This window comes from Pan troglodytes, chromosome 11, assembly GCF_028858775.2.
Source record: "Pan troglodytes isolate AG18354 chromosome 11, NHGRI_mPanTro3-v2.0_pri, whole genome shotgun sequence".
NCBI classification, from domain to species: domain Eukaryota; kingdom Metazoa; phylum Chordata; class Mammalia; order Primates; family Hominidae; genus Pan; species Pan troglodytes.
The window spans coordinates 65,502,316-65,521,142 of NC_072409.2; the positions used below are offsets into that span (position 1 = coordinate 65,502,316).

Below are 18,827 nucleotides of genomic sequence, written 5' to 3' on the forward strand. Positions count from 1 at the left end.
CAGGGTCTTGCTCTGTTGCCCAGGCTGGAATGCAGTAATCTTATCACTGCAACTTTGAATTCCTGGGCTCAAATGATCCCCTTGCCTGGCATCCACCTCCAGAGTAGCCAGGACTATACAAGTGCATGCCACCTCACCTAATATTCAAATTTTTAGTAGAGATGAGGTCTCACTACATTGCCCAAGTTGGTCTTGAATTCCTGGCCTCAAGTGATTCTCCCATCTCAGTCTCTCAAAGTACTGGGATTATAGACATGAGCCTTGACACCCAGCTCTGTGACTGTTCAACACTGTAAGACGGTTGACAGCTTGCTTGATCTAGACACCCTCCTTGCTGGCTTGATGAAGTGGTCCTTTTGGGAAAGACAAGGAACTGTGGGTTGCCTCTAGGAGATGAGGCAGGCTTCCAACTGACAAACAGAGAGCAGCTAAGACCCTCAGTCCTACAGCCACAGTGAAAACAATTCTGCCTCAGTACTACAACTGCAATTAAACAAAATGAAATATGAGTGACAGATTCTTCCCCAGTCAAGTCTCCAGGTGAAAACACAGCCCGGCAGACACGTGGACTCCTGCCTTGTAAGCTCCTACACAGAAGAACCAGTTAAGCCAAGCCCAGACTCCTGACCCATAGCAACTGAAATCAATGTGTTATGCAGCAATCCCACTTCTAAGAATTTAAATTAAAGATACTCTCCTGCACACATACCCGATGAAAGGAACTGAGATTTTTCTGCTAGCAAATGTGAGCTTCAAGGTCTTGATGCCAAACACTATATATCCTTGACCATTTGAGATGTGACTGAATATCACTTATATCTGAGCTCTGAATGTACATTAATATGTTGGGTCAGTTAAGAGCCCAGGTACTGAGGGTCTTCAAGTTTTCGGTTTTGTTTTTTTTTTTCTTTGAGATAGCCTTGCTCTACTGGCCAGGCTGGAGTTCAGTGGCATGATCTTGACTCACTGCAACCTCTGCCTCCCGGGTTCAGACAATTCTCCTGCCTCAGACTCCTGAGTAGCTAGAATTACAGGTGTGCACCACCATGCCCAGCTAATTTTTGTATTTTTAGTAGAGACGGGGTTTCGCCATGTTAGCCAGGCTGATCTTGAACTCTTGACCTCAAGTGATCCATCCAGCTCAGCCTAAGTGCTGGGATTACAGGCGTGAGCCACCACGCCTGGACAGGTCTTCAAGTTTTAAGAATTTTTTAAAAATTTGAGCTCCATTTTTCTTCAGAATGATCCATGCCCAAATACAGAACCATGTTGACAGTGGGTTACAGAGTTTGCATGGCAAAGTTCAAGTTGTTACACTGTGTTTTTAAAAAATCTTATCTACCCCGTCTCTACTAAAAATACAAAAAAAAAAAATTAGCCGGGCATCATGGCGGGTGTCTGTAGTCCTAGCTACTCGGGAGGCTGAGGCAGCAGAATGGCGTGAACCCGGGAGGCGGAGGTTGCAGTGAGCCGAGATCGTGCCACTGCACTCCAGCCTGGGCGACTGAGCAAGACTCCGCCTCAAAAAAAAAAAAAAAAAAAAAAAAAAAATCTTATCTATATGTACTGTTAAATCAGAGACCATGAGATCTACTTATCAGAACCAGGAAGATAAATTCTTCAGAGCTATTTCAACTGATACTTCTTTTCCTCAAAACTTGGTGGACTGTCGGGGAAAGGGCCCCACAATTTTTTGTCTTTGATATTAGCTCCAATTCTCATAAGTATATACAGGCCCTATAATTGCAGCAGAAAAAAATGCATGATGGAAAATTTCCATAACCCATGCACGGAGACCTGAAAAATCATCCTTACTGGGTATAATTTATTATGATGCAATTAAGTGCCAACTGATATTTCTCACCATGGACTGGTCAGGAACTGCTGCAAAGAAAAATAAACAGATCCTTCTGCATTATTTATATTCTAAAATGTGGGAAGGGGAAATCAGGAGAAATTACTTCTGAAATTATATTATGGATTTTTTAAAAGATTATCAAATAAAGTTATTTTTAAATAAAAATTAAAGTTATACCTCCAATTATATAAAAATACATATGCATAAAGTTATTAATTTTAGCATTATGTATAATTGCTAGATACTGCCAACTACCTAAATAGCCTAATGTAGGAGAAAGTTGGTTGAATAAACTATGATACATCCAAATAACAGAGTAATCTTCAGCTGGGAAAAAAAAAAATGACTGAAGATCTCTGTGAAATGACAGCATAGCTATTTCCAGGATACACTAAGTGAAAAAAGCAAGGTACAGAATACATGTATGCTATATTATCTTTTGTGGATGACCAAAGAGGGTAATTATAAAGAAAAACAAAAAGGCCAGGCACAGTGGTTTATGCCTGTAATCCCAACATTTTGGGAGGCAGAGGCAGGAGGATCACTTGAGGCCGGGAGTTCAAGACCAGCCTGTTCAACATAGCTAGACCCCTGTCTCTACAAAAAATACTAAAAAATTAGCTGGGAGGTTGAGGTGGGAGGAGTACTTGAGCCCAGGAGTTTAAGGCTACAGTGAGCTACGATAACACCACTGCACTACAGCCTGGATGACAGAGCAACACTTTGTGTCCAAAAAAAAAGAGAGAGAGAGAGAAAAAAAAAAACCACATCCACTTACTTAAAAAAAAACAAAACAAAAAAAACCCTAAGAATAAAAGGATGAATAAACAAGATGCCAATGATACTGATTATCCAAATGGGGTATAGAATAAAGGGAGGGAATAAAACACCAGGAGGCTGAAGATTAAAGGGAGAGCTAATTTGGGTAAACTGCAAAGAATAAATTCACTATACAACCTTAGTCTAAGGGAAAAATAACTATTAGCAAATCCCGAACTCCTTTTAGTAGGTTTCTTTTTCACAGAGGTATGGATGAAGCAATTCTGAAACCATTCTGTGTGTACTGTAGACAACTGGGCGAATAAGTAAACGTATTGATGTTGTTGGAAGTGAGGTAAACAGATACAGAAAAGAGGGAAAACCAAGGATAACCCTATAGAGTTGGGACTGGAATTAAGAGTTATCAGTATGAACCACAGTAAACTATGAAACTTGAATATAGACTGTAAATTACCTAACAGTATTCAGGGTTAAATTTTCTCAATGGTTTCAGACACACACATACATAATGCAAGGGAAAGAGGGAGGGAGGGAAGAAGGAAGAGGAAACAATAAAAGCAAATGTGGCAAAATGTTAAAAACTGGTGAATTCAGGTAAAAAGTATAAGTGAATTCAGGAGGTCTCCATATAATTCATGCAATTTATCTGTAATTTTAAAGTTATTTCAAAATAGTTAAAATAGCCAGGCATAGTGGTAGGTGTCTGTAATCCCAGCTACTCGGGAGGCTGAGGAACGAGAATCACTTGAGCCCAGGAGGCGGAGGTTGCAGTAAGCAGCGCCACTGCACCCCAGCCTGGGCAACAGAGTGAAAAATAAAAATAATAAATAAATAAATAATCAATAAAATAAAATGTCCTAACAAAAAATAAAGAGAGAGAAGAGACACATATGTATTGAAATTTCTGAAAGCAAATACTCAAACGTAAAGTTGTCAATCAATATGGAGGCAAAGGAGAGGAGGAAAAGGGGTCTCTCTAAAAGATCTTTAAATAAGACTGAATTCCATCCAATAGCTTTCGTTAAATATATACCCCTAAATCAGGGGTTCCTAACCTGGGACAGAGGTTAGGTGGATTAAATTCTATCCATCAAGAGGTCTGTGGATAGAATTCACTGAGTCTCTGAAGGGAATGGGAAAAAATTACATTTTAATTTCAGAAACTGATTTTTTTCCCTCAATTACGGATGCAGGCAACAAACAATAGTTTTAGCAATACCTATGACTTTATCACGAAGAGAAATCACACATATTTTCACTTCACATTAGCTGAAGTTCTCAAAACAGTGTATATCCCATTCAGCATTTTCATAATACAGTAATTATACTTGCAGCTAAATTCTATTTAAAGTGATATATGATTTAAAAAAACATGCATCACAAATTTTAAATATTTTGATAACTGTATTTCAAAATCAGTTTTCTTTGTAATCATATGCACTTAAATTTATTCACTTAAAATTGTTATTCTGGGCCAGGTGAGGTAGCTCACACCTGTAATCCCAGCACTTTGGGAGGAAGACACAGGCAGATCACTTGAGGTCAGGAGTTCGAGACCAGCCTGGCCAACATGGTGAGCCCATGTCTCTACCAAAAACACACAAATTAGCCAGGCGTGGTGGTGTAAGCCTGCAGTCCCAGCTACTTCGGAGTCTGAGGCATGAGAATCACTTGAACCCAGGAGGCAGAGGTCGCAGTGAACCAAGACCACACCACTGCACTCCAGCCTGGTCAAGAGAGTGAGACTGTCTCAAAAAAAAAAATAAATAAATAAATAAAATTTAAAAAAAAATTATTCTGAAAAGCAGACCATGGGCTTCAGACTGAACAATGGTTCCAAGGCATAAAAAAGTTAAGAATCTCTGCTTGCTCAGAGGTACAGATCCCTCACTTGTTTACAACTATGTCATAATGAGGGGAATTAAAAGTTTAGTTTTTTTGCTTTGCCATAAAGCAAATTATAAAAAGATACACATCATTGATAATTTTCGATCTAACCTTATTATTTAATTTCTAAGTAATTTCCCCTAAGCACCAGCACAAAAATTATTCAAAATAATAACTGTAATCTCACACAGAGCATCCAATAACAAATGTTAACACTTACACATGTAAAACATACAGGCACACAGCAACTATAACAATGAAGCGAGACTGTGAAACATTTTATCAAGAAACTCAAGTGTTCATACACTTTAAAAACTTGGTTAAAAACGAGGTACTATTTACCATCTCTCTTTTGGAAAATTTTTTAAAATTTCTTTAATGATTGGCTGGTAACAGGCATCCCTTTCTGCTTTCCCAGTTTCACTCCAGTCTCTCACAAACTGTTTCAGCGTGGATTTTAACTTATCCATGTCAAATGTAGATGCTGGCATAATCTTTCCATTCCCCTGTTTAAAAAACAGACATCAATTAGCTTCTGAGAGAGTAATCCACTTATATTATGGTTAAATAGACATGCTACTAAGGGGCTATATAGGTGGTTTAGTGGATAAATCACTAGCCTCTCACCTCAACTGGGGTTCAAGTGCAGCTTGAGATCCTAAATGAAAAGAGTTTGGTGGTCTCACTGCTACCCTCAAAAGATTAAGGTCCATTAATCATAAAACCACCATATAATTAAGCAGTCTTTACTCAGGAGAGGACCAAACTGAGCTGCTATGGAGACCGAACATCCTCTCTAAGAGAGGGAAGAAAGTCCCTCCAGGTCATTGATGGGGCAGCATGGAGAGGCTCACACTGGAGTGGCCCAACTGTATCCATCCTGTGGATACAAAAAGAGGACTTCAGTTTCTATGTACTGCCAGTCCCTTGAGATTTATAAGTGAAAACAATTTCTTACAATAAAAGATGAACAGCAATAGATACAAGACACTGAAAAAATATGAGTTAAGCAAGGGAAATTAATTTCTAGCTAGTAAAGTTGCTTTTAAAAATTTAAGTCACTAACCCTGTATCCCAAAACAGAACATTATGTCAAAATGCATCAAAATCTCAACAGTTATATTAGTACTTAAAAAAGGAAAACAAGTGAACAGATCCAGTCTCTGGCTATTAAGCCTAATCAAATGACTGAACATTTAAGTTAAAACTTTCTGAGTAGAGCAAATAGCCTGTGCCAGATTATAAAAATGAAATCCAGAAAATAAAAGACCTCAAAATACAGAGGTTGACCCTAAAATAAACAGAAATAGAACAAACTTTGACATACATCTTCTCCATATTCTTTATTTTCAAACATATGTATGCAATCATTCACAATGGTCAGTAGTATTTCTTGATTATGATCAATGCATTTCCGGATCTTGTCCAAGTGAAGAAGAAACTGAGGAAGTAGTTTCTGTTGGTTAGCTGGAAGTGATCGAAACTGTCTTTCTGTTCGGTTCACCCGCTCATGCATACTGGTGCTAAAACATAAAAGGTGTTTTTTAAATTCACAGAAGAATTCTCACCAGAGGCCAATCTTACTTTAAGGTTGTCTTTCTGTACAATTATTTCCTTATTATGCTGGATACTGTCCTATCATTTACAATCTCTTGGCTTTAAAAAGGCATTAACTTATAAAGTTGTAAATGTTTTTACTTTATTACAAATCCTTCTCTAAGCAACCAAAATACAAATGGTTTATCACTAGTAAAAGTAAACATATGCACCAATTAGAAGAGGAAAAAGAAGATTAATGTACAATTAATTTATTTTTGTGTTTTAAACTTAAAATTTTCAGCAAAACCAGCTTTAGATTTTTCCATCTTTAAGTAGCAAAATAAATACTGCTATGAAATTATAATACACACAAAATATGTCCTGAAATTAACTAAAAGCTAACCAGGTTGATTTTTTTTAAATATCATAGAAGATCTTATATACTACAAATTACTAAGCAAATAAAAAATTAAAATTCTATAGTGTTTTACTTAACAATAACCACAATTTGCATTCCAAAAACGAACCCAAAGGTCACTTTGGGGACTACTTATTCATAAAACCAGAAAATAGAACATAATTTTTACTTATATTTACTTACTATTATTATTTTTGAGAGGGATTTTCGCTCTTGTCGCCCAGGCTGGAATGCAGTGGCACAGTCTCGGCTCACTGCAACCTCTGTCTCCCAGGTTCAAGCCATCCTCCCACCTCAGCCTCCCAAGTAACTGGGACTACAGTCATGTGCCACCACACTTGGCTAATATTTTTGTATTTTTTTGTAGAGATGGGTTTCATCATGCTGCCCAGGCTGGTCTCAAACTCCGGGGCTCAAGGAATCTGCCTGCCCTGGTCACCCAAAGTACTGGGATTACAGACATGAGCCACCATGCCTGGCCATAAAAACATCATTTTTTAAAGTTAAATATATACTCACAGTATATCATTTTTATATTGACAAGATGGCCAAAATTTAAAATCCTGACTATATCAAATTTTGGTGATTGGTGAAAATATGGTGTAATTAGGACATTTACACACTAATGGTAAGTGCATACATCAGTGCAACCACTTTGGAAAATTAAATTTAGAGCATTACCTAGTACAACTTAGCATGGTACTTGCCTTATGACCTAGCAATTATATCCTAGAAACTCTTGCAAATGGGCCCCATGAAACATGAACAATCTTTGTCATAGCACTGTTAGAGATAAGAAACAGGTGGGCGCAGTGGCTCATCCCTGTAATCCCTTGGCACTTTGGGAGGCCAATGTGGGCGGATCACTTGAGGTCAGAAGTTCAAGACCAGCCTGGCCAACACGGTGAAACCCCATCTCTACTAAAATATAAAAATTAGCTGGGCATGGTGGCGCCCACCAGTAATCCCAGCTACTTGGAAGGCTGAGGCAGGAGAATCGCTTGAACGCAGGAGGCAGAGGCTGCAGTGAGCCGAGACTGCACCACTGCGTTCCAGCCTGGGCGACAGAGTGAGACTCCATCTCATAAAAAAAAAAAAAAAAGAAAGGAATAAAATATCTGGAAACAACCCAAAGGTCTACTATCAGAAATTATCATATAGTTACTGTAGAATGAAGAAATTACAGTATAGTTATACAGTGGAATGCAGTGAAATGAGTAAATTACAGCTCATACAATAATATGTGAGGACTAAACGCTGATCTTTTTTATTTTTTCTCTCTTCTCCAAGTTCCTCACTAAGAGGCCTGGGGAGTCATGCTTTACAAATTATGAAATCTCACTGGACAGGTTTTTATTAACCCTATATAATATGACTTACTTTCCAACCTGACTGTGGTATGGCATCTTATGACAAATAGCAGACTCAGAAGGAAATCAGAATATTTTACCCCAAAATATATTTGACATTTTGAAATGGCTGCCACATGGCCAACGGATTTCAATGGCCCCACAAAGCCATGTTTCCTAGGGGAAATATGCACCTGTCAAGAATCTCCATTAATGCAACCAGGCCTTCCCTTCTAGGCCTTTCCTGGATCCAGGAGAGATTAACTGAGAGCCTGATAACATTAAAGTCTAAAAAGTGACATTTAGTATCTCTTCCCTCTGAGGGCTGCTACCTAGGAGGCTTCAATTAACTTAACAAGAACCTTGGCCTTCACAAGCCCCTTAACTCAAGCATTCCTTTCTACTTACCATAGCTTACCTCTATCAACCAACTACCAACTGAAGAATCCTTAAAACCCACCTATGACTTGTAACCCCCTCTTTAAGATGTTCTACCTTTTGAGTGAGATCAATGTATACCTTGCATGTAATTCCTGTATCTAAAATGTATAAAACCAAGCTGTAACCTGACCACCTGGGGCGCACTTTGTCAGGGTTGTTTGAGATCGTGTAACCACAGGCTGCAGTCACTATCATATTGGCCCAGAACAAACCTCTAAATATATTTTGGCAGAAATTGGTTACTCCCATCACCATCTGGATAACCTCAAGAACATATACATTTGTTGAAAACAATTGCAGGAAAATACATAATGTACAATTGCATTTCATAGAAAACTAAATATTATTTAGGGACTGAGCATATGTGGAAAAACTACAAAGAAAGCAAAGAAGTAAAAATTCAGATTAATGATTCTGAGGGTGAAAGAGACAGGATAATGTGTTTTAAAAACTAGGTGATTTATAAGTGTTCACTGTAATATTCCTTACATTTTATATCTATGTATGTATGTGTATATGTTTAAATGTTCTTTGGTATTAATTCAATATTAAATGAAAATGGAAGTATTTTTCATTTTCTATTTCATTTTTCTTTTTCTTTTTTTTTTTTTTGAGATGGAGTCTTGCTCTGTTGCCCAGGCTGGAGTGCAGTAGCGCGATTTCAGCTCACTGCAACCTCCCCCTCCCAGGTTCAAGCGACTCTCCTGCCTCAGCCTCCCGAGTAGCTGGGACTACAGGTGCGCGCCACCATGCCCAGCTGATTTTTGTATTTTTAGTAGAGACGGGGTTTCACCATACTGTCCAGGATGGTCTCGATCTCTTGACCTCGTGATCTGCCTGCCTCCGCCTTCCAAAGTGCTGGGATTACAGGCGTGAGCCACCACACCCAGCCTTCATTTTCATTTTCAATTTCACTTTCATTTTCAATATCTTTGTCATTTGGTTTCTTAAATCTTTATTCATCCAAACAATTTTCTTATTTTTAACCTCTGCCAAATTATTCCAACTGCCGAACAGTAATGAACTTCAGAAGAAGCTCCTGACAAACAAGCAAAAACCTGGCTGGTCGCGTTTTTACAAGCTTGTGTTTGGTGGCTTGGTGTGGGGGGCCCTTAGGGATAAGGTGAAGAGATCAAGTTGTCAGAAGCTCTACTGACATCCCCCTCTGGGGAGAGTATAATAATGAGCTTTGAAGTCAGAAAGATCAGGGATGAAATCCAGGTTACGACACCTATTTGCCACATGACACCAGGCAAATTACCGCCTTCCTTTGTCCAACTCTCTCATATACAGAAGCAAGATAAGAATGAACAATGATGATGATCATGGAAGCTACCATTTATTGAGATTTAATAAATACCAGGGACTAAACCAAGTCAGTTAATACGGATTATTCTGAAAGATCTTCATAATTAGGTAGGTAGCATTACCTTCCTCTGCCTAGCAGACAGGGTTTCATTGGAAAAATAACGTACTCAAAAGATTTAGCCCAACAGCTGAAAATACAGCAAGCACTCAAAATATATATACTATATATATACCTACTGTTCAATATACTATATAGAGTATATATATACTATATACATAGCATATATGTATATATACATAGTATATACATAGTGTATATATGTATATATACATAGTATATACATAGTATATATACTACTATATACATACCATATATATTATATATAGTATATATATACTATACATACCATATATAATATACATAGTATATATCTACTATATACAGTATATATACTATATATACTATATATAGTATAAATAGTATATATAATATAAATAGTATATATAGGATAAATATATATACTATATATATCTCTACTGTTCAAAAAAGGAGTAGGTATATCTCATTTATATTACTAAAATGTTCAAAGCATGAACAATGTAGAAATTAGAAGTACTCAGGAAAGAAGGCCTAATAATTCCTCTTCTAGAGGGAACCACTTCTAACCTTTTGGCACATTTCCGTTTTGCTTAATACAAAGTTGCAGTGGCTCATGCCAGTAATCCCTGTATTTTGGGAGGCCAAGGTGGGAAGCCTGTTTGAGGCCAGGTGTTCCAAACCGGCCTGGGCAATATAGCAAGACCTTCCTCTCTACAAAAAAATAAAAAAACAAAAGGAGCCAGGCGTGGTGGTGCATGCCTGTAGTCTCACCTACTTGGGAGGCTGAGGTAGGAGAATTGCTTTAGCCCAGAAAGTCAAGGGGGCAGTGAGCTATGATTGTGTCACTGCACTACAGGCTGCGTAACAGAGCAAAAAACCCTGTCTCCAAAAAAGAGAAGAAAAAAAAAAGTCATCTAGCATCTTACTTTTTTTAAGGTGAATATTGACAAATTATAATTGTCTATATTTGTGGGGTACAAAGTGGATGTTCATCATTCCATCTTAGGTAACCATCAGTGACTTAGCTATTTCCCAACTACTGGGCATTTAGACACTCACTTGTTTTTATGATGAACATTTTGGGTTCAAAATCTGTCTATAATTTAGGGAAAAAATTAGCATAAACTCTCAAAACCAGAATTACCAGGTGAGAAGGAATACTTTTTTTTTTTTTGGAGATGGAGTCTCACTCTGTCACCTAGGCTGGAGTACAGTGGCATGATCTCAGCTCACTGCCAGCTCTGCCTCCCAGCTTCAAGCGATTCTTCTGGTTCAGTCTCCCAAGTAGCTGGGACTACAGGTGCACACCACCATGCCCGGCTAATTTTTATATTTTTAGTAGAGATGGGGTTTCACCATGTTGGTCAGGCTGATCTTGAACTGACCTGAAGTGATCTGCCAACCTTGGTCTCCCAAAATACTGGGATTATAGGCGTGAGCCCCTACACCTGGCCAGGAGTTAGTATTTTTAAGGCTCTTGATATAAAATGATGTGCAAAAAGACTCCATAAATTTACATTCCTAACAGCAGAGTATGACATTAAAGGAACTAAAATGGCCACATCAAGTTAGGCAAACAGCAGAGCTTCAACAGTTGAACAGCCTCACAGAGCTTTCTTCCTAGTGTTTACTCCCGGGCTCTGGATGCCCCACAACTTCCCTCTCACCATACTCAAAACTCATATCCAAAGTGAACTTAGCACATGCCCCACAAAAACCTGCCCTCCTTCCTTCATGGCTAAGATTAACAAATGCACCCAAGTTAGAAATTAAAGGAGTCATCAGCCGGGCATGGTGGCTCACGCCTGTAATCCCAGCACTTTGAGAGGCTGAGGTGGGCAGATCACTTCAGGTCAGGAGTTTGAGATCAAGAACATCCTGGCTAACACAGTGAAACCCTGTCTCTACTAAAAATACAAAAAATTAGCCAGGCATGGTGGCATGCGCCTGTAATCCCAGCTACTTGGGAGGCTGAGGCAGGAGAATCGCTTGAACCTGGGAGGCAGAGGTTGCAGTGAGTTGAGATTCTGCCACTGCACTCCAGCCTGGGTGACAGAGCGAGACCCAAAAAAAAAAAAAAGAAATTAAGGAGTCATCCTAAATGCCTCTTCTCCTAGTCCCACAATCAATAAACCCAGGATACTTTTCAATTCTACTTCCTAACTCCTCCCCTGCCCTTCCTGCCCCACCTCTAATCAGAAGAATTATTCTAAAACACAAGTGTCATCTTGGTCATTATTCAATATCTCCGTATTTCAGCATATGTAAAAAGCAATAAATGTTCAGTTATATTCCCACGGGTGCCACTTTTGGTTTTCCATGGAGACTACTTATCACCAAGTAATATCAAGGTTGCAAGGGTGAGTTGAGATGAGTTATAGATTGGTTACAAGAGCTGTCAATTTTTGATACAGAAGTAACTACACAGAGCAGGATGAGATCCTTAAACCCCTGGTTACTTAATGGTGTGCAAAGCTGCCATAACATACATCCACCAGTGACTCTTAAAATAGGTGGGATCTTACTAAAGTTGAGAATACAGTCCAATCCCTATTATACCCTTATAACTGGGGCTAACTTCACTATCCTGCACATGCTTACCCTATCAGAATTGCTTTAAGCCAGGGGCCCATTGGTTACCTGGTTTTTGTACAGTCTTATTGGTACAAAGCCACACTATTTGATTACACAAAGCCTAAGGCTCCTTCCATTCAAGGGCAGAGTTGATGAGTTGTAACAAGAGACCACTTGGCCTTCAGAGCTTAAAATATTTACTGCCTGGCCCTTTTAAGAAACTCTGCCAAACCTGCTTTGAAGGAGTATTTTACAAAAATCAGACTCTCCTTGGTTCTGAACTAAGTCAGCATCAGGAGGTGACATCCTCTTGCTGATAAGAGGAGAAAGTAAACTTAGTAGCCATTTTTCCCCAATGGTGGTATCTCTACCTCTAACTCTCTCTAGAAACCTGGTGTCAGCAGTGACCTCAACTCTGATTTAGTCACCTGTCATCAGGGTGAACCCATACCAGGTCTGATCTAAAGGCCATGGTCACAGGCCCATTCCTCTGCACCTAGTTGAACTACTCTAGGAAATCCAAATAGAAAAAAACATAACTTGTCAGAAACAAAGCCTGGCCTGTCTTGATTCATTTTAAATCTTTATTAAATACCTAACATTAAATTTGTGTTACTAGTATAACTCCTCATTAATGCACAGTAAAATTTTAGGTAACGATTTTGGATTTTAGGTCAGATTCTACCACAACTGGATTGTGTAACCCTGAGCAAGTTGCTTACCGCTTTGTGTCTATCCACATCCTCACCTGTAAAAATCAGTTCTAAATCTCAATATTAAAAAATCTCACCCCGTTATTTCTAAAAGTAAGAAGTTTCTGAAAAGACTTTCAGCTTTTCAACTCTAGTGTTTTCTATGTGCTGAGGTGCTTCATTCATAACAAGACTGGGTTATAAAACTAACACTTTTGCTATTCAATACAAATGAGCTATATCCATTTTTACCTTAATGAGAATGTCATCTAAGCAAAATCTGTGGGAATCACAAAATTGAAACTCATTAGAAAGAGAAAATATTAATCAAAAGACATTCCTTGCTTTATGACCTTTTATCTAAATCTCCTACGTATTAACTAAAAGACATTTTGCAGTAAAATTGAAGCCTGCAAAATCTGGACGTACAGCTGACCCTTGAACAATACTTGGGTTGGGGCACCAACCCCCTGTGCAGTCGAAAACCCACACCTAACTTTGATTCACCAAAAACTTAACTACTAATAGCCTACTACTGACCGAAAGCCGTACCAATAACATAAACAACTGACAGATATGTTGTATGTTAATATATTACGTACTACATTCTTACAATAAAGCTAAAGAAAATATTAAGAAAGTCGTAGGAAAGGGAAAATACATTTACACTACTGCACTGCATTTATCAATACTATAAGTTTACATAATTTGATTACAAGATGAATCCTCTGTCTGAAATGGGGTTGGGGGGCAACCTCCAACTGCAGACCTCTATCTACAGTACATATCAAACAAATCAACTTTTTCTTGTAATGTCTTTTTTCTCTGCTTCTTGGGAGCACCTGCAGCATCACCAGTGGCACGTCATATGGGACCCATGGTATTATTTAAGGTTTATGGTATTGCATTAAATTTGATAAAATCTGTTTACTGCTATATGCAATTTACTTGACAGACAAAAGCAGAGTGATTATTTTAAGAAGATACTGGTAACATTTGAGCTTACTGCAAAAGCAACAGGAAGTGGCTACAAAATTATTACAGTAGTACAGTATCTACTACAGATAATTTTATGCAACTAAGATTTAATGCTACATCTTTGCTTGTTTACATTTATCTCAATTGCAAATAGCTCCATGTAAGATCTGTGTTTGTGTAAGTTTTGATAAATTTTAACTTTTTATAATAGATTTGTGTATATTTTATGGTAGTAAATAATAAACTAGTATCTACACATATGCATTCATGGCATAATTTTTTCTTAATTTTTTCACTATTTCTAGGCTATGCAAGTTTGCTAAGTTTTTCAAATTGTTGCAAATCTCAAAACAATTTTCCAATATGTTTATTTCAAAAAATTTGTGTATACGTGGACCCGTGCAGTTCAGATCCATATTGTTTAAGGGTCCACTGTACTTGCTAAATGTGTAGAACCGGATTGTCCATCACAACCTACTTCGATAATGGAAAAGCTTTTATTTGCACTGTCCAGTACAGCAGACTCTAGCCACATGTAGCTATTGAGCACCTGAAATATGGGTAGTGAAACTGAGCAACTAAATTTTAAAGCTTATTAAATACTAATTAATTTTAGCTTAAATTTATCCAGATATGATTAGTGGCTACAGTTTAAGTCTAGAAGATCACAAAATATTAGAATGTAACAATCCACTGTTCTCTGCTACATAAACTTTCTGTACCCCAGGCTTTAAGTGACATTTTAAAAAGCATATTTTTGATGTTATACTATTTTCAGCCCAAGTATTTGAAGTGTTTCAAGAGAGTATATACAAATAAAACTATTTTTTTTAAAAAATGAAATGTCCTGAATCCAACATTACGCTGGTAAAGAAGAGAGTATAGGAAATAGTATCACAACCACTAGAATATTCACACAAGATCTCTTCTCTATATTGCCACACTTCAGTTCCTGATCAACCCCTACCCCAACAAAGTCCCATCCCATACTTACCCATAAATATCAATTTTAAATTGGTCCTAATATATTAAAAGTAAGTACAACTACGCACTTAACTAAATGGGTCCACCATATTCCCAAGACATTTCCCAATATTCTTTCTAGATTTTTCAAGAGCAAAATGTATCAGACTTTTCTGTATCTCCCACTCTTAGCTATCTGATGTTAGCTGCCTTTCCTAACTTTATGGTTCTTTCCGTCACAATTCCTGCATCAAATTCAATTCTCTGATGGTCTGCCTTGCTCCCTCTGTTACTACTAAATCTGGAGAAATAAAATATCCAAACTACTCTTTTGGGCTCCGTAAAGTAATGCTGTCCCTGGTCCCTATTTCTGGGTTTAATCATTAAATTATTTCATCAAGATCTTCGAAGTTCAAAAGTTCCTATCACATATACAATCAGATTCCAAATAACTTTAAGCTTTCACTAAGCAAGCTTCTAAATTCAGACTAGTAAACTAATTTAACTATCAGTCAAAAACTTGACAGACTATTTGGGAATGAGAAATGTATTTCTTTGCTACTATTTGTTTTGTTAAAAATAGAGCTTAAACAACATATGCCAAGCACTAGTGACATAAAAATAAAAAAGACTCAGCCCCTGCCCTTGAGGAGGTCACAGCAAAGCAAGAGATTTATAAAAACAACTATAATACATAAGATGAACAATATAAAAAAACTTTGCATAAAGCACAGCAGGAACCCACCTATGGGAACAGGTTTACCTGCGTAGGAGGTCATGTCTGTCTGATTCCAACTGCAGCCTCAGAACATAGTCACCGGTGGACTCATATCTCTTACGTGAATAAAAGTGTTATTCTTCACCTGAAAATCCAGTTGATTTAAGTCCCTTTCAGCTCTTGGAATTATAACTTTGTGATTAAGCTACTTTAACATCTATCTAGAAGAAACGTGGAAGTTAGGGAGCTGTTTTTATGAATGAGGAGCATAAAGGTCCTACCACAGTGCCTAGCACACCAGGGAGAATTAGATACAGATTTGCAGAAAAAAAGAACGTAAAGGCAGCTCTTATTGTGACTTCTCTCATTTCTCTCCTAATAATTAGCAAATTTTAGAATATCCGGACCACTTCCGCCCTTAATCACCCACCAGTTAAAGACACTGAGCAGCATCATTCAATCGCTCACACAAAAGTGCAAGTGCGTTCACAGCGCCAAAGAGGGGTGGGTGGAAATCTTAAACTGCTCTTACAAGCACTGGTAACAGTTTGGGAAAATACGTCCTACAGCATCCCACGCGTAGGTGAACTTGGGCTCTCCGTGTGTTCAGTTTGGAGGACATCGACCACACACACCAATCAGCCCAGCAGTGGACGATTGTACCACCATCGTCTTCTATCTGAAATTGTTACAGCGCTTCTCCGGTCACCCCCATCGGCCTCAAAGCCAAACCTTTACGAGGACGGAGGCAGGAGAGCTAATCTGATCCTGAGGTCAGAAGACACGAGGCTGTGCAGCAGACGGCGCGGCGGACACGCGGGTGTGCAGGGCCGGGAGGGGCTGGGGTGGTGCGAGGTGACTCGGGGCCCGGAGGTCAGCTGCAGCAGCCGGGTCCCGACGCCTCGGAGGCGTGGCGGCGGGACGGCGAGCGCCCCCGTTCCGGCGGGTCCGCCGCCACCAGTGGGCGCCCCGACGGTCTGGGCCGGGGTCCGCCACGGGCTCCTTACCCGTAGTAGCGGAAGGCATTAATGATCTTCCAGAAGTGCTCACGCTCAAGCCTCTCCTCCTCCTCCTCAGTGCTACGCGTGGCCGCCGCCGCTGCCGCCGAAACCGCCGCGGCCGAGCCCCAACGCCCGGCGGAAAACTGCACTTCCACCTCCTCGCTGCCACCGCCTCCTCCCCCGCAGCCCTCGGGCAGCCGGGAGGTGGGCGGCGGAGGGCGACGCCGTCGCTGCATCGCCGCCGCGGCCCTCGGCCTGGCTCGCTTGCGTCTCTCCGCGACCGACAGCGTGGTGGCGGCTGCTTGGCCTTCCTCTAGACGGCGCCCGCCGCGGACATGCCCCCAGCTCGCGGCGCGCTCCGCCCCCGCCACCCTCAGGCCTCCATCCGCGCTGGGCTCCGCCCGGTCTTCAGGGCTCTCAGAACCAATGCGCATGCGTATGCCTTGGTACGCGGAGGGCCCGTGCGGTCTGCGCTCATTTGCTGCCGGGCTTCGGAGACAGCGCGCTGACGTCACAACCACGCTTCCAAGGGCGGGGCCAAGGCCCCTTGGTGGGAGGCGGAGGAGGAGCTCGTAGGTGGGGTGGGACTGGCACTGCGGTTACCTGTGCGCTGCCGCGTGGGTGGGACTTAAGAACCTGCGAGTGCCGGATTGTTGAGCTGGAGGCTGAACGCGGTCCCAGGCACTAGCAAGGAAGGGAAAGGCAAAAAGGAAAAGTTCGGCTTTGATGATTTTATTCGGAATTTTTATTTCAGAAAGTCTAGAAGGAACGTCTTGTATCCACCCTAATTTAAGTTTTAATTCACTTCCTAAATGAATTCCTATTTTTAATTACTTAAGGGGGTCGGAAGTGGGCGCCATCATCTTTTCACTTTTTTTTTTTCCCCCCACTCTGTCGCCCAGGCTGGAGTGCAGTGGTGCGATCTCGGCTCATTGCAACCTCTGCTTCCTGGGTTCAAGCGATTCTCCTGCTTCTGCCTCCCGAGTGGCTGGGATTACAGGCGCGCGCCACCACGCCCGGCTAATTTTAGTATTTTTAGTAGAGATGGGGTTTCACCATGTTGGCCAGCTGGTCTGGAATTCCTGGCCTCAGGCGATCCACCCTCCTCGGCCTCCCAAATTGCTGGGATTACAGGCGTGAGCCATCGCGCCCGTCCCATCTTTCCAGTCTTTAGGGGCTTGCGGCAGTTCTAATTCCTCCTTTACTGAGGATGGCAACAGATGAGGAAAATGCTAGGACCTTCTATCCAGCACCTGGTCTTGGGAAGACCATGACACCTACCAGCATCTAAGGGTGGCTCTTGGGAAATAACTTATTCTGGGGCCGGGCGCGGTGGATCACGCTTGTAATCCCAGCACTTTGGAAGGCCTAGGTGGGCGGATGACGAGGTCAGGAGATCAAGACCATCCTGGCTTACATGGTGAAACCCCGTCTCTACTAAAAACACAAAAAATTAGCCGGGCTTGGTGGCTGGCGCCTGTAGTCGCAGCTACTCCGGAGACTGAGGCAGGAGAATGGCGTGAACCCGGGAGGCGGAGCTTGCAGTGAGCCGAGATCGTGCTACTGTACTCCAGCCTGGGCGAGAGAGCGAGACAACGTCTCAAAAAAAAAAAAAAGAAAGAAAGAAAGAAAAGAAAAAGAAATAACTTATTCTGTTCAATTTAATCCACCACCCAGCAAATGAGTCTTACAAAGTAATGATAAATGGGAAAGATTGCTTTATTCGAGGGGTTAAATATGCCCAGTGACCACAAAGTCTGTTAAAAAGTTACAATCATATTGAAAGTGAAGTGGCTTCATATTTTCATAATTTAAATTAATAGTTGAAATAAAGGTAATGCTTAAAATGACTTAACATTTTTATATAAAAGTTTTCTAAAACGTGAGTCTATTAATAGTAATGCAGTAATACATGTTTCAAAATTCAAAAAGAAAGTGCAAAGGATTACAAATATGAATTGGAGACAGTCTCGCTCTGCTGCCCAGGCTGGAGTGCAGTGGCACGATCTCAGCTCACTGCAAGCTCCCGGCCTTCCAGGCTCAAGCGATTCTCCTGCCTCAGCATCCCGAGTAGCTGGGATTACAGGCATGCGCCACCACACCTGGCTAATTTTTTGTATTTGAAAATACTAAAGTAGAGACGGGGTTTCACCATGTTGCCCAGGTTAGTCTCCCTGAACTCAGGCAATCCACCTGCCTGGGCCTCCCAAAGTGCTGGGAT

The 18,827-nt window shown here is 40.4% G+C and overlaps 1 protein-coding gene across 8 annotated transcripts in view; it reads right to left on the minus strand.

The window, feature by feature from the left end:
* CARNMT1 (carnosine N-methyltransferase 1) overlaps positions 1-18,574 on the minus strand; it is a 48,963-nt gene extending 30,389 nt beyond the window's left edge. Inside the window, exons 1-4 of one of the 8 annotated variants that reach the window (XM_528328.9) lie at positions 18,034-18,574; positions 16,613-17,626; positions 5,853-6,048; positions 4,868-5,031 (exon numbers count right to left, since the gene is read on the minus strand). In XM_528328.9, the coding sequence (XP_528328.2) occupies positions 4,868-5,031; positions 5,853-6,048; positions 16,613-17,040 (788 nt within the window). In that variant the 5' untranslated portion in view covers positions 17,041-17,626; positions 18,034-18,574. Of the gene's footprint in view, positions 1-4,867; positions 5,032-5,852; positions 6,049-15,632; positions 17,627-18,033 lie in introns of those variants that run through there. The other 7 variants (XM_063787777.1, XM_063787775.1, XM_063787776.1 and 4 more) reach the window with 7 other exon arrangements.
* Positions 18,575-18,827: the final 253 nt, after the last annotated feature.